The 16,341-nt window shown below is 44.5% G+C and overlaps 1 protein-coding gene across 3 annotated transcripts in view; it reads left to right on the top strand.

Moving 5' to 3' along the window:
- Positions 1–16,341, top strand: part of LOC123877381 (epidermal growth factor receptor kinase substrate 8-like protein 1) — a 48,183-nt gene that overhangs the window by 30,122 nt on the left and 1,720 nt on the right. Inside the window, exons 2-14 of one of the 3 annotated variants that reach the window (XM_045924102.1) lie at positions 1,438–1,723; positions 2,226–2,296; positions 2,847–3,064; positions 4,920–5,019; positions 8,692–8,888; positions 9,421–9,828; positions 10,119–10,211; positions 11,090–11,239; positions 11,776–11,864; positions 12,346–12,470; positions 12,957–13,118; positions 13,453–13,504; positions 15,727–15,849. In XM_045924102.1, the coding sequence (XP_045780058.1) occupies positions 1,516–1,723; positions 2,226–2,296; positions 2,847–3,064; positions 4,920–5,019; positions 8,692–8,888; positions 9,421–9,828; positions 10,119–10,211; positions 11,090–11,239; positions 11,776–11,864; positions 12,346–12,470; positions 12,957–13,118; positions 13,453–13,504; positions 15,727–15,849 (1,996 nt within the window). In that variant the 5' untranslated portion in view covers positions 1,438–1,515. Of the gene's footprint in view, positions 1–1,436; positions 1,724–2,225; positions 2,297–2,846; positions 3,065–4,919; positions 5,020–8,691; positions 8,889–9,420; positions 9,829–10,118; positions 10,212–11,089; positions 11,240–11,775; positions 11,865–12,345; positions 12,471–12,956; positions 13,119–13,452; positions 13,505–15,726; positions 15,850–16,341 lie in introns of all 3 variants that reach the window. The other 2 variants (XM_045924103.1, XM_045924104.1) reach the window with 2 other exon arrangements.

The raw sequence follows: 16,341 nt of genomic DNA, 5'->3' as shown, positions 1-16,341 counted from the left end.
AAAGAAAGCGACCTACCGCTTGCAAGCTTCCGAAATGTGGATCTCTATGAAAATGCTCGAGATCTCCTGAAATAGCTCTATGCCGAACACTAAGGTACTGGACCTGGTCCGCCAAGAGAGAGAACGTGGAGAGAACTCATGTCCACCATCATCCAAAGGAAATTCTATTTCTTTGGGCATTTACAGAGAAGCCCACTCTTATTCATAAGATTTGTGTTAGAAGGAAAAATTGAAGGTGAAACGGCTCCAGATCGCTATAGAAGCAAATAGTTGGACGATAATTATATAAGGGAGTGAACAGGGCTTAGTTGCTCGAAGTTAAAAGAGGCGGCTTTAGATAAAGAAGCTTTTCGTATGATGACTCCAAACTCCTATTCGAAGAGGGCACGCGATGATGATGATGACAGAAGTTCCAAATAAATAAAGTTAAAATATCGCCATCAAAGGTGTGTGAAGTCTGGCAATCCGCAGTTGACCAGCAGCGCGGTGAAACTATGGCCTAAGCCCTTTTCACTCTGAGCGGAGACTCGTGCTCAGTAGTGGGCCAGTGATGATCCCACCGCTGCCACCATGAAGTGACCCGCATGGCTGATTCAATACTCGTTTATTGAGTACCCACATATTAATGTATATTTTATTCTGCCTGCATACACCACAGTTACGATATAATACGACCGGTACCTGCACGTTACAGCTTTATTCAACCACATAAATAATAATTAATTATAGTTATAAATAGATCACCTACACACCTTGTGGCTGCGGTGACTTTGAGGTTATATTTCAGCTGTATCGCCGATAGTATCCGTTGCAATGTCATGTGTGCACGAAGCAGTAAGCACCTAGCTAGTGTGTTGATAGTCACACGAAGTCACGTTGTTACAACTAAACCCTTTCATGCACAGTGTGGAGAGTCGAGACTGCCAACACGACGCCATTGTTTGCAATTAACTACCGTGGTACTGCTTTACTGTACTATTTATAGTGTTTTATACTGTATTTAACTGTCTATATTAGCTTTATAGTACTATTTATATTTCTGCTCTATGTACTATAGGTGCCAACTATCTTTCTAATGCAATTAATATTATAATAATGTTCTTTCTGACCGCATTCGCCCATAGCGGCCAAACTCAGCTGAGACCAGTCGACCATGCAGGAGATATCACAGTTCACACGTGTTTGTGCAAACACAGCTGCACTCTCTATTCCCTCACTCTGAACTCAATGAACTTAATCTCAAAGCATTTATTCAAAGCAGGTAGGTACCTACTATAGGTAGGATAATAAATTAAATACGTAAATTTAAAACTAAAGCTACACGGGCCGTGTGGGCAGATATGTGTCCACATCTCCCTACATCTACTCTCGCTCTTGGAATCCGTAGTTAATATTTATTTGCCACCGCTAATAACAATTTGGTATCAATTGTTGCAGATATCACTACAGAAGAAGACTCGACTCCCACCTGGCACAATGCGCGAGTGTACGTCCTGGTGAGGGCGTGCGCGCGGGATGGCGCTGCGCAGCGCGGCGGGTGCGAGGGGGAGGGCGTCGGACGCGACGGCCGCGCGCGCGCTGGACGAGTTCGACACGCTGGCGGGGCTGCGGCGCAGCGCCTACGTGCTGGAGCACCTCGCCACGTTCACGGTGACGCGCGAGACCGGCATCGTGTACCCGGCCGACGGCATGCGGCGGCTGCTGCAGCTGGAGAAGACTAATGGTAACTCTTACTTGCATCACTTTCTTTGTCTGCTTTGCATTCCTCAGCTCCTCCTCCACCTCAGCATTCCTGATAAGGAATCCTATCAAAAACCTGAACCTGAGGGTGTTAGATGGCTCACTGGCATGGTTAAGGAGGAGTGCGCCTGTCTGCTATGTGTCTGTGTGTGATTTTGTGTTTTGGTTCTCTTTTGGTAGATTTTTTGACGTGACAACGTCTTATAATTCGATAGAGCCGGCTGCACGCACGAAAAAACATGACTCATGCGGCGTTACCTCGCTCTGAGGCGTTCCATGTAAGGCTTGAAGTGCAAACGAGAGCGCGGAACGAGCGACAAAGAAGTACAATCGGCCTTTGTTGTCACGTTCAACTATCGTCAGTAAACCGACTTTAGAGACAACCAATTTTTTTGATGATTCAAAAGCCCTTGTAAACGTTTTTTTGAATCCATATATATTTCTTAAAAAGAAACACGTAATGACAAACTCAATCTCCTCTTCAGGAATATGGAGCCAGAAGATGCAGCTGTGTTTAGAGGACCAGTGGGTTCTCGTGATGGACTACGAGACTGGGGTGAGTTGCTAATTCTATTCAATAATGGAAAGAATAGAACATTTTCATTTCTATTTCACACGTATTATGAGCACCCCTACCCACCAATGAGGTTCGATTTTATTACTTATGTAAACCTAAATCGTTACACCTAAATATAATTGGAGGAATCACTCATGATCCCTCCCTCGTTGGCCAAATAAGCTCATGTCGGAACCTTTAGACGAAGAAGTACGGCGTCATATAGTTAGACAAAGCTACCTATAGCTATCTGTTACCGAGACCCTTGTAGTGGTTGCTCTCTGCACCCCTGGGGTCTTTAAATCGCCCTCTTCTTTCATGTTTTGGGTCTGTGCAGGTCTTCGGATTCCTGTGTCAGGACGACTATCTCTGAACTATTATGATCGCCGCCAATTTTTAATTTCCTTGCGTTATATACTTATGGCCGCCAGGTACATCAGCACTTCCCTGACTGGAGTTAGAATAGCTTTTTCAGGGCGTACGATGTGTTTTGCTCGGTGGACGCTGAAGTTGGGCCTTTTTCCTAAACCTGTTTTTCGTAATGTTGCAGTCGATAATGGAGCGCTTCCCCGCGTCGTGGGTGCACTCGCCCACCGCGTTCACGTCGCCCGAGCCGGCCGAGCTGTACAATAACGTGCTAGCCTTCGTGGTGGGCGCGCCCGAGAGCGGCGGCGGCGGCGGCTCGCCCGGCGCGCGCAAGGAGCTGCACATCTTCCAGTGCCACGACGTCGGCGCGCAGACGCTCGTCGAGGAACTCAACGCGCTCAAGTGAGTTCAGCCTCACTCTTCAACTTTCATCTTAGTATGAGATTCTGCATCGCACCAACGTTTATAGGATTTGAGCACTTCATAAACTGGCCCCATAAGGAAGCTCAGAGTTACGCAGTGGACGACGGAGAGAGCTATGTGATCACATCAGAAACGTGGAGATAACCGAGTAACTGACATAGCTCAACCAGTCGCAAAGCTGAAATGGCCATGGACGAGCCACATAATCTAAGAACAGATAAGCGATAGGTGCTGAAATAGTGACCTCCTCACTTTGTGGAAGGACGACAAACAAGTTGCAGAAACTGCTGAACTACGGCACACACGTAGAAGTTCCTACAGAAGACCTGTGTTGAGTTGTGGACGTCATCGACAACGATAACGATACTGCTCTTGGTCTTGAAAAGGTAGCTGGAAGAGCCAAGTAATAAAGGCGGACAGCCAAGTGTGGTATCCTCCAAAAGCCACTTCCACATTTGATAATTCTATGCTGATTCTTAAGCGATACGAACCCTGCGCAATGAGAGCAGATCAGATGTATACAGAATGAGCTGCGTGTGCAACTCGACACTAATACGCAACTACGCGTCTCTCCTGCACCGAGTCTCAAGGTCGAGGTTCACATCCACTTCATACTTCTTTGCAACATAATGATAATGAAAGCTACGTTTATTTTGCAACTCGAGCAGGTCGTCTGATCTGTGCCATATGCCTACGTCACTGCATTGGTGAGTGTGTGATCTGAATGCCTGTTGGCCTGTAGTCAACTAGGCAGTGCCGCGTCGCCGCAGTGAGAGCTGACGTCCTGCTTTTCACCTGACCTTAATTTCATCCGCACTGTCTGTAGAAACTGTGAAGTATGTAATCAATGTTAATGCGTTGCTTACTAGCTGTCGGCAGGGTCGTGTTAGGCCATGTGGCCCCTACACATTGAGCGCATAGAGTTTGCGGCTCGCTGTCCATTATATTTTGTTATTGCCTTGCGATGACATTTGGATTGCAATAATAACAAGTTTAGTATTGGCAGGCTGAACGGTGTGTAACTTTGTAAGCTCACTAACAATCAATTCTGTCTTACTCTTACTCAAAAGTGACTGAGTAAAGCTGACTGAACCGATCTCATCTGATCAAGTGTTCAGTAGGCAGTCGCCCAAAACTCGTGAGTGGCGCTGCTACGAGTAGTGTTGCTAGTGTGTTGTTCCGACGGTGTGCTCACCTGTCTTTCTGTTTCCGTCGCCAGTTTCCAACAAAACTTGATGTGTGTAGTGTCGTGTATCCAGGACGCAAACGGCAAATTCGCAAAAACTACAAAACCCTTTATCAAAAAAGTGCAAAGATCTCAGTGAAGCGAGTTTGTGAAACTACAAAACGCTTCGTTGTTCCCCTTAGCTCATTGAACTTTTTCCATCAAAACTAAGATGAAACACTTTTATTGGTTCACCAGCGACTCTTTGGTAATACCACATCTCGATCGTTGCCACGAATCGTGCACATTCTTAGTGAGAGCGTGCATTATTTGCCAGGTGGCGATGTGCTGGAGTCGTGATAGCGCAGTGGTTACACATCCTATTCGGAAGGTCGGGGGTTGGGTCCCGAGCACGCACCTTTAACTGTTAACCCTGTACGTGTGAGAGTCTCCATAATGTTATCAAAGTTTATGTGAAGTCTGCCAATCCGCACTCTGCCAGCGTGCTGGACTATAATCTAATATCCCTTCTCATTTTGAGACCTGCACTAGTAGTGGGCTGGCGAAGGATTGATTATTATAATAATGATGGTGTTTTTAATCTCTTAAGAATATTTATGTTTGGTCTTGTTTGCGCTGGCTCTAGGTGTTGTGTTTGTGTGTGTGCAGGGGGGTGGGCGGCGCGGGCGCGGAGGGCGGCCGCGACTTCGTGATTGAACGCGAACGAGAGAGGGAGAGGGAAAGTGAGATGGAGCGACCGAGGCGGCAGGTAACAGCCCCTTATTATTTGCTTAGCCTAAACCCAAACCGTTTGCGCGGTACCCAAACATTTTTCACAAGCGCAGGAGCGTCCTCGCGGATGCCACGAGCATGCGCGATTCTTAGTGAACTAAGAATGTTTCCCGACGGCTTTATCACTTCTACAAGCTGCAGTCTCTTTCTTGGAACAAAAGTCATGCTGACTCCAAATAACAAGAAACCACTACAGACCCATATTATTATGAATGCGATAGTGTGTTTTGGAAAACGCTACAACGGAGCAACGGAGCAATGTCATTTTTGCATAGACATTAGATAGACGGACCTGAACTGTTATACATATATCGGTTACTTTTAATTCTGAAAAATCAAGTAATTCTCACCACGCTGTAAATCCACGTGGACAATGCCACGGCCATCAGCTTGTTTCACTTTCAATATTTAAGTTGAAGGTTAGGTAAATACGCGTAGGTAGACATCATGATTTTAACTACTTATTTATTATTCCGTCCATGACTTGCATTTTTTTGTTTGGTTAAATTATTTCAAATACAATGAATATACAAATGTCGCAGATTCCAGAGCCGCGAGCGTCGTTATCACACGCGCGTTATCGGCAGTTTTATCAATTAGTGATAAGCGCTAACAATCGATTGCTTTTATTGCGAAAACCATTTGATTACATTCCGACTTTCAAATAACACAAAACATGTTGATGGTGGTTTTGAATTGCGAAATTGGCAGAACTTAAATAATGAAAATTTACCTAAACGGAAAATGTAATATCAACAGACGAGTTTCTGTTTATTGCGGTTGCTGCCATTGGGTCAAGACACCTCACATATCGACGCCTATATTTAACTACTACCTTATGGTTATTTTAATGGTATAGAACCCACGATATTACACTTCGTCTTCAAGTATAATCCGCTTGTATACTACGGCTCAATCATGCAAGGATACATTGGTGATTAAATCAATGTATAGGTAGGTGCCACTTTTAATGATAAAGAAAGGATTCACAAGAGTTTAATCTAGAATCACAATTTGCTGATAACCTGTGTAGTCACTAAAAGGAAATGTGAAACCTCTATACCGTGTTCGACAATATTTAAAAACGGCGAATGCTCATAGTGGGTAACAAGTGAATGCTCGAGTCTATCATTGCCAGACAGATCAACAGGTCGGTCTGGCAATGAGGGCGGAATCTAAAAAAAAATTGTAATATCCTTGCTCATTAGCCAAAAGGTAGTAGCTAAAGCAAATATGCCAAGTTTCAAATAAACAACGAAATAACTGATGCAATTTTCCGATTAGCCAACGCGGGACTTCCCTTTTGAATATGGACACAAGCTAAACGATGTATTAGGCAAATGTGGTATTTGCTAACTCGAGCCGATAATTGCAAAACCCTTACTGAATGTGTTGTTGTTAAGTGAAGGTTATCCTGAAGCTGCTTAGTCCGAACCTCTCTGGGCGGCAAGGTTCGCATGTTTCTTTTTTCAAGATTGAAGTACCTATAGTACCTACATAATAGTTATTTATAGAGATAAGTTCACAGAGACCTCATTTTGAACGGATCCCCTGTCTCGATGACCTTGTTTAACGGTTGAAGTTTGAACTGAGCACCATCGGGTCGCGACCCACTCCTTGTCAAGAGCAAGTGCGGAGACAGAAACTATACTATTGTCTGTAATGTTGTATGTGTATGTAAATATTAGATTTCTCACGTTGAATATATCCAAAAATTTGACAATCGCGACGGCTAAGAGATAAGTGTGATTATTGATTAGGAAGTTGGGCAGTTTATCACTGCTATCGCGGACAGGCGGTCCGGCCGCGCCGCAGCGAGCAGCGCAGTAGTCGGTTATAGTGATAGCAACAGTGACAGCCGGCACCATGGCTCCTCTGTACCACACCTTCAACAAGAAGCAGTGGGAGGCTGTGCTCTCTGTGAGTTTTATCTGTTCGATGTTGTGCCCTCCTCGCCGTTGTACCTACTATCGAACGGCGAGGCCGAGGTCTGCAGTTTGCACCCCTACATGGTGGAAATCCCATATATCCGTACGAAGCGATTCGCTTCCTCGTTTCTAATATAGTTGCTAGAATATGGAATGACCTTCTGGCTTCCATTTTCCTCTCTAGCTGTTATATCGGTACCTTCAAGAGAAGAGTAAATAGGCACGTTCTGGGCAGGCGCGCTCCACCTTAGGTCGCAAACCTATACATTTAGTATGTAAGTACTTATAAAAAAATCTTTGGACTTATCTATTGATCTGAATCTTATTATCTATTCTGTATGTCTTCTAATCTACCTATCTAACATGGTGAGCTTTCTCCTGCGATTAATCATATTTTTTTAATCTCTGGTACACTGATAGAGTGCAGAAAGCGATGATAATCTAGTGGTTCAGACGTCAGCCTCCTATTGGGAGATCAGGGGCTCGACCCCGGACACGCATTTCCAAGTTTTCGAGTTTGGTCAGCATAGAACCTATGCTGACAAAACTATACCTATGGCGACCAATAGTATGCGCTAAGGATGAGTAGATCTTCCGGATCACACAGATTGTATCGTAGTTTTAGTATAAAATTGGTCTTATGCAAAAAACTCTAAAGACTAAAAATGCATACTTTGCATTGTAATTGAAGCCCCTGTAACCATCAGAAGCAGTCGTTTTTGTTTTGCAGTAAATACCTACTTACTAAGTAGCTCTGTTGGTGTCTGAATGCCACCTGCTTCTGCAGTCAGTTGTACGTATGTAACTATGTAGGCTTGTTTATTTGCTAGACTGTACGTAACGCAAAGCTGCTGACAGATCTGTACGAGGACTCATTTGGAGCATGGTTTACGATAATATATCGATATATGCAAAACCTGCTGAATTTGCTGGTAGGTATAATTCAAAAAGCGTGTTAATGAAAACGTGTCAATAATTTACACCACATACCTATTGCTCCACAATCAATATAACCTTATCATCTCTCGCGAGTGATTCATTACGGTTTTGATAAAGTCCAAAGTCTCTTCACTCCTGTAAAATCTTGAATAATGTTCGCAATAATATGATTCCTATTCCTAAAAAATAGTAACGTATTGGATTTTGGTAAAAAAAACTTTGTTACGTTCTTTCGACGGCTCTCTCATATATCTGTTCTCATAAGAGAGAGAGAGAAAGTAAAGATATTAAAGTTTACGTGATAGAAAGAGAAGTTTGTTCAATCTTAGACCGCAGCGCTGTGTGAGCTGAATTGCACTTTATTGCGTCGTAACAAGGACTGCAATTTGGGAGGGTTATTTAAACGTCTTTGTAGAGCGAGCCTTCTGTGCAAGATAGGTGTGTATGTACTGCGATAGTACCACAATGGGGATAGCCTAGTAGTTGAGATGGTGGGCTTCCATTCGGGAAGTCGGGGCTTCCATCCCGGGCATGCACCTCTAACTTTCCGAGTTATGTTCGTTTAAGGAATTTAATAGGTATCACTTGCTTTAACCTTAGGTACAGGTCTACAGGAAAACGCCGTGACAAAACCTGTGTGCCTGAGACTTCCCCATAATGTTCTCCGAGGTGTGTGGAGCTTGCCAATCCGCACTGAGCCAGACTGGCTGGCCGAGGCTCTTCTCGTCTGAAAGGAGCCCCGTGCTCAGTAATGGACTGACGATGTTCGTGTTGTGTTGCAGCAAATGTCCGCCCAGCTGGCCCGAGCTCCGGAGCGGAGCGAGCGCGCGGAGCGCGGGGAGCGGGGCGAGCGCGGGGAGCGGGGCGGGTCGGGGGGCGAGCGGGACGACGCGTCGTCCACGGGCTCGGAGCGCCTGTACGAGCAGGACATCGCCATACTCAACCGCTGCTTCGACGACATCGAGAAGTTCATAGCGAGGTGCGCCTCACCTTACTCACTCACTCACTCACTCCTGATCAAACCTATTCGGGGAATGGATATTTTCTCAATTAAATCCGGTGTATCAAAGATGACTGATGCATATTTCATTTTTTTTTAGTAAGAGTTGAGATGGTAAGAGTGCAATTTTTTTTCATTTCTAGACCGATTCAATATGCCAAGGATCTGAAGGCAGGACATCTGGATACAACTGACACCGGTCTTCATGTTCCGAACCTGGCCAGTAATACTTCGGGAAGCATTTAAAACCTCCCTAATGACGTTTAAAAGAATTGGCAGAACCTTCCCGTTACCCAGTGACCTAGTAGATTCTTAACAGTTAACAGCTCTCAAATACACAGTCCAATTCCTCACTTACTAACGCCCAGCCCAAACTCTTGGACCTACAAAACTGAAATTTTGCACAGATTCCCTTGGATGACAGATGTAGACAAGGAGTAAGGCCACATTTTTGGGAATTCCCACAGAAGCTAAGCCGTAGCTCGTTTTAAGGAACTTTATTAACTCCCAGGCTACAACACGCAGCGGCAGCGTCCCGAGAACTAGAGCGGCGGAGAAGGTCGCGAGGCGGCGGCAAGCGCGGCGCCAACGCGGGCGAGGGCATGCTGGCGCTGCGCACGCGGCCGCCGCCCGAGCGGGACTTCGTGGACGTGCTGCAGAAGTTCAAGCTGTCGTTCAACCTGCTGGCGCGGCTGCGCGCGCACATCCACGACCCCAACGCGCCCGAGCTCGTGCACTTCCTGTTCACGCCGCTGGCGCTGATCGTGGACGCGGCGCAGGACGCGGCGGACGGCCGGCTGCCGGCGCGCGTCGTGCAGCCGCTGCTGACGCGCGACGCGCTCAACCTGCTCGCCAACTGCGTCACCAGCAAGGAGACCGAGCTCTGGCACTCGCTGGGCGACGCCTGGCTCGTACCCAGGTAACTATGGCTATACAAATTTTGTCATCCCGGAAAACCAAAGAGTTCCAACGGGATTTTTAAAAAACCTAAATCCACGCGGATGAAATCGCGGATAAAATTGTACAATAATTTAATCTACTAATTAACTTCTGATCATAGTACGTCAACAATTAATTGCATGCGTTTATTTTACTCCTATGATGAGTACTTGACTATCCCATGCTGTAGCTTCTGTAGTACAAGCTATCTGTTCATCTGTCAGTTTCAGCTGTAGTGTGAGCTATAATCATTGTTGTTCTTGTCGCCAGGGAGCAATGGAAGACGACGATCCCCCCGTACCAGCCCGTGTTCATGGACGGCTGGTCCCCGGACTACCAGGTGGACGACCAGCCGCTGCGGCGGTGAGTACCACCCGAGAACATGTCTGTGTGAACGTCGTGTGTGTCGTGTCATGTGTCGTGAGGTACATCTGGGTTGTTTGTTCTGTGTCCCCATGCTCCCGATATGAGACCGAGGAGAATCAGGCTCGGCTGTGTCCCTTACTAGGGAACCAGTTGTCAAAACTCTAAACTCATCTTTGACTACTGGTACAAATGATACAAAAACATGTTTTCGTATCATTTGTGTCACATCTCGTCATTAATTGTACAAATTGATAAAAGCATTTTTAATGGAATTTTATAAAAGCTTTTTATATAAAACTTTAAATCTTTATTGAAGTTCAGTGTATAATTTGAATCATTGTGTCTAGACAGAAAATCTTGTTCATTCAATTATTATTTCACTGTAATACTATGCAATAATGTGCTTAATTCAGTTGGGTCAGTTTTGAAAATGAAGGGGGAAAATTTACTGTGACCCTGTTGACCAAATCGGTTTTCATCGGTTGGATAGATATGAATTTTTATCCCAATTAGCGAGTTAAGGAAGGTCATTAATATAAATGAGGAACAGAAAAGGTCCTAACTGGGAACTTGTGGGACCCCTATTTTTACAACGGATTCGGAAGATTCGTTTGTATTCACGTTTATATATTTTTGTATTCTGTCATTTAAATAACAACTCATCAACTCAAACACCGTACTCTTATTTCGTAATGGTGCAATTTCCCGATCAATGTTTCATGATCGAGGCAGTCGAAAGCCTTGAATAAATCTCCGCACATCCTACAGAATGAACTTCACTCAGATGTTAGCCCGACATCTGCTTGTATTGCATCATGTGACGTTGTCCATTTGTGGTGTGTCGTGTCGTGACGTGTGTGTGTCGTGTGGTGAAGGGTGTCGCCGCGGCGCGGCGAGGGGGCGCGCGGCGCGCCGGCGGCGGGCGCGGAGGAGCGCGGCGCGGGGGAGGCGGAGCGCGGGGAGGGGTTCGGCTACGAGCGCGATGAACCCGATATGTACGGCGAGCAGTATGCGCCCTACACCAGGTATGTGATCTACGTTGCCTTTATATCTGACTACGGCAAAGCCAAAAGGAAGGGTTCTGATTTTCTCAGTCTATGTATGTATGTTTGTTTGTATTTATGTGTGTTCCACCGTAGCGCCTAAATTACTGAGCCGATTTTGATGAATGAGGTCTCAAACGATTCGTTTATGGTCCGGATGACATAGGCTACATTTCATCCGAAAAAACGACCCGTTACATCGATAAACGATGTTACATCCAAAAAATTGGACGTCTCCAAAAATGTTTTTTGCTATAGTATTGGGTGTGATATCAAATAAAAGCGGAGAAAATTTTAAGTTCACGAATATAATTATGTATAGTGAAATGTTTAAATACACTGAGCGACAAAAAAAAAACAATTTTACCATATCTATCGCTATCAATTGGCAGTTCGCGGGTAGTAGTTAGGTTTATTACTTACAAGGGATGATTTGTCATCGTCATATTTTTGTTTATATGAAAGTGTTGGTAAAGCTACCACATGGCAATAGTTGGTAATGTTGTGATATGTTCCAGGAATGCGCGCACGTTGACTCGCGAGGATTCCGTCTCCGCAGCTTCGTCTCCGGAGAGAGAGGCGCCCTACAGGAACGACCGGGACGATGGTGAGACTGCCCTTATCTTTCTGGAACATTCTTGTTATTGAATCAAAGAACTGATAGGTCATGTTTTTATTCTTGATAAGCTTGCGTTTGACGACAATCCTACTTAAAAAAGAAATGATGAGGTCTGGGTTGGAGCGCGCTTGCTGAAGACTTGCGAAATGACTCATGGACTATGGAATCAGTGCATGACATGGCAACCGGCAAGTTTCTTGCACTAGATGAAACTTCTATCCATGAGATGAACTTTACGATTTCAAAACGCCTCTGCAAGTTTTTGGCGGTTGGCATGTTATTGACGACGCTTCTCACACTCATACGTAAAGGTAGAAAAACAGCAATCATGCGATTCGAAACTAAGATTTAACTTATAACGATATTACTAGATGGCTGCACAAGTGTCTCCAATCACTCACTATAAAGTCTGAATCACGCTAACGAAGTTTTAATTATATATAATTTCTCCATGAATTAATCAATTCAGACGAACTGGGAGAGGCGTGGGCGCGCGGCGTGGCGGCGCGCGGCGGGCGCGTGGTGCGCGTGACGTACCCGCGCACCGCCAACAACGACAAGGAGCTCAGCGTGGTGCGCGGAGAGTACTTGGAGGTAACACTTTAACCGTTCTTTATTTACCCCTTACTCTGGTGGCCTGCGTGGCCAGTCCCCTAAAGGTGATCCTAGCCTCCGACGTTAGAAGCAACTCGCCGGAAAACATTCCCTATACCTTGTTCACTGAGTCGTGCTAAGACATGCACCGCCTTTTGCACAAACTTGCTTAGTGTAAATGAGGAACAGTAAAGGTCCTAAGTGAAACCTTGTGGGACTCCTATTTTTACAACTGATATGGAAGATCGCATTCCATTTACAACTAACTTTTGTGTTTTATCATTTAAGTAATAACTCATCAACTCCAATGCTGTATCCCTAATTCCATAATGGTGCAATTTCCTGGTAAATTTTTCATAACTAAAGCAGTCGAAAGCCTTAGATAAATCATAGAAAAACCTTTCTTCCTGGTTGCCGCCCACTTTCCAAATGATCTATGTCCTGTAGACTACCGACAGTAGTGAGATGTGTGTTTGTGGTGGGCAGGTGCTGGACGACTCCCGCAAGTGGTGGAAGGCGCGCAACCGGCGCGGCGTGACGGCGCACGTGCCGCACACCATCGTGGCGCCCGCGCTGTCGCCGCCCGCGTCGCCGCCCGCGCCCTCCTCGCCGCACCTCTACCCCAACCCCATCTACACGCACTACCAGGTGAGGCCGGGGAATACGGATCTATTGCCCGCACACTGATGGAGACCGCCACCGACTGTGTTCATGTTTAGGTGGCCTACAATCATAACTGTCTCAATCGGTGTAAAATGTTCTTTTATAATTAAGTCTTAGTCAAATAAAAATAAAAAATAAAAAAATAACTGCGTGCGCACAAGCATTCAACTGCTGGTGAATATTAAAGTCGACTTGAATAATCCCATGTTGATCTAGTGGGAACACCGCCGAAGGGAATCGACTCTACAGTTTCCATGCGCGTGGGACCGGCCACAACTGGTAGTCGGTCTCTGTAGTTCAGTGTGGTCGTCTGTTGCAGGAGGGCGGCGGCGGGCGCGGCTCGGGCGGCAGCAGCCCCACTGGCGTTGCGGGTAGGGGTGCGGGCGGCGCGGGGGAGGCGCGCGGTGGCGCGGACTGGGTGCGGCGCGAGCGCCTCGGCAAGAAGGGCGAGTTCCGATACTTCTAGCGACCTGACGCCTCACCGGCTGACTGACCGCGATGTGTGGCTCCACACACGAGTAGGGCGGTGCTGATACGGTATATCTAACAAAACTCCTGACCGATTGACTGTTTCTGTCCAACGCCCAACCCGATTTCTCAGACCTAAAAAGCTGAAATTTTGTACAGAGGTTGCCTTTGTTACGCAGAAAACGAAAACGGTTCTCCTAAATACCTCATTGCTCCAAAGTGTAGAAATGTTGCAAATGGATATTGAATATTATGGCGAACGCCGTTACTTAATAAATCAATTTCTGACAAATCCATTCCATATTTAAATGACACGCGTGTGTGGAGCTGTCATGTCTCTCCATTTCAAGTCCCCTACCAAAGCACTTTCCGCCCGCGTGCGGTCCTGCGGGACGTCGCGTCGCTTAGTCATAATTTATATATCGATTTAAGATAATAATATATTATTTATTACTACGCGGCTGGACGATCGTGTTCTTTAAAAATACCCACTTTCAGAAGACGCGTTATATATTTACTAGATGGCGCTAGTGTGTCGGAACGTGCCCGTGTGTGAGTGCCCGCGTGTGCTAGTGTGTGTGTCTGCGGGGAATTATGTCAAAGAAGCAACAAATACTCTGAATTAATCACTATTCACGACAAACTCAATTTACGTAACGATAAGATATTTAAATACTTTTATTTCTAACCAAGCAACGTATAGAACTTTCTTCGTGAATGTGGTTTCTGGTGTGGTTGTTGTTACTGAAGCTTTATCATTGACGTAAAATAAAACTGACATTCTCGATCGGTTTTTGGATCGTTCAATATTTTTTGAATGAAATTTAAACAGCTCGGAGTTGCATTGTAGGATGTCAAAATGCAATTTAAAATACGTATAAGTAAGTATACTTAAGTAGTTTAACTTTTTTATTTTATGGCAATGCTTGATGTGTTATACTTGTGCTATTTCAACGCGGTCAATGTACTATGTCTTGGTAATAAATACTTTTTTAAAACTCTCGTTAGCGTTAGAAACCAACTCTTTATTGACTGTTTTATCGCTATTGTATACATAAGCACTAATATTAATACGAATCTAACGGATTTCCTACCTGAGTTCTTCATCTACTTTTTGTTTTTGCAAATTGAGATCAGTCTATTTATACGTCCGTACTCCGTAATAAATTATTTTTAATGTCATCTAAGTTGTAAGAGATGTTGAGTGTTGTAACTTAGTACTGTTTGAAGGTACTTGTGTCAGAGCGGGCGTCTTCGTTCTGTGCCTTCTTCGGCGCTCTTACGATGTACATAATGTCATTAACACAATCAATTTTAAAGTTTGATAAATATATAGCTGTGTATTTAAAGTTTAAAGTAGTTTTATTTGTCTGTCGGTAGTTGTTCGGCGCCCGCTCGCTGCGTATCCATGTTTATATTTTACATTTTGTACTTTATAATAAACTTTAAATAAAAGTACACAAACACGTCTATTTTTTTCACCTCCTTCTTTTCACTCGGATTGTTTGAAGTTTTTTCGATCAGCTTTTATTATAATGAGTTGTACCTTTAATTTAGTAGCTCATAGTTATCAGATAATCTTCACTTTAGCAAAATAGGTACAGTTCTGTGTTTAACTCTCTAAATTCTAGTAAGTACAGTATTTTGCGGTGTATGTTTGCTTTGCTTTGCCAACGATGCCTACGATGTGCCTATTGTTGTGTGTTGTGAACTTGTGTCGTATACGGTAAGTGTCTAACAATATGTATCAGTATGCTGTGTGTGTGTGATATTTGTCCCTGTAACTGTTTTTACATGATTGATCATATTTTTATTGATTGTAAATACCAACTAAAACTTTGAGTGTAATTTGTGAATAGCCTTTTTAGAAGAAAGGTGTGTTCCAAAAGATCTTTTCTAGATTGTCTCGGATCTTGATATAAACGTCATTAATCAACAGTAGAATAACTGTTTCGGTTACATTAAAAAAAATTGTTTTAGATATGTTGTCTCTGGTGAGTTCACAATTTCTGTTCCAAGTGGTTCAGAATGGAACGCAGACAAAGTAAAAAATTGAAAAATCGCATTGAAAAGAAAATGACAGCACAATTTAATATATGAGAATTTTCTGCACAATGGAATTCAGTTCCAGAGCTGGTCCGGCGCGCGGAGAAGCCGCCCCCGCCCCCTCCGCCGCCGCCGCCGCCCCCGCCGGAGCCCCCGCGCCCCGCGCCCGTCGCCGCGCCCACCAAGACAGACACCATGAAGTGTAAGTTTATCAAAAATATCTTGCTCTAAGTCAATAATAGCAGACCGAGCCCACGATCACGAGATTCCATTTTTTGCCGGCTCTCGCGTAAACTTCAAACGAAATAGTTAAGAAACAGGATAGCGATAGAAAGAGAAGCGTTTGTTTAATTTAAACTCAGTGCTGTGCGAGCTGAATTGCACTTTATTGCGCCGTGAGAAGAGTCGCTATTTATTTTCTTTACAGTACTCCGCAACTACTACGAGGGTCTGCTGTACCTGAAAGTAGTAATGGCACCTTTATCACAACGATCTACGTTATCTATGACTTCATCGACGTAGACTTTTATTAAATTTTGTTTTTATACTGAACTATTCAAGACCAGTTTTAAAACTATTTTTTTTATTCGACTTATGAAGTGTTTTGAACAAAATTGCACCTACACCCAAACTCTTTAGTTTCTGCTTTATGGAATCAGTTTAATATGTGCATAAGTCGTCATCATAGTTTAAT

This window comes from Maniola jurtina, chromosome 23, assembly GCF_905333055.1.
Source record: "Maniola jurtina chromosome 23, ilManJurt1.1, whole genome shotgun sequence".
Classification (NCBI taxonomy): domain Eukaryota; kingdom Metazoa; phylum Arthropoda; class Insecta; order Lepidoptera; family Nymphalidae; genus Maniola; species Maniola jurtina.
This window is presented reverse-complemented; position numbering and strand designations above follow the sequence as displayed.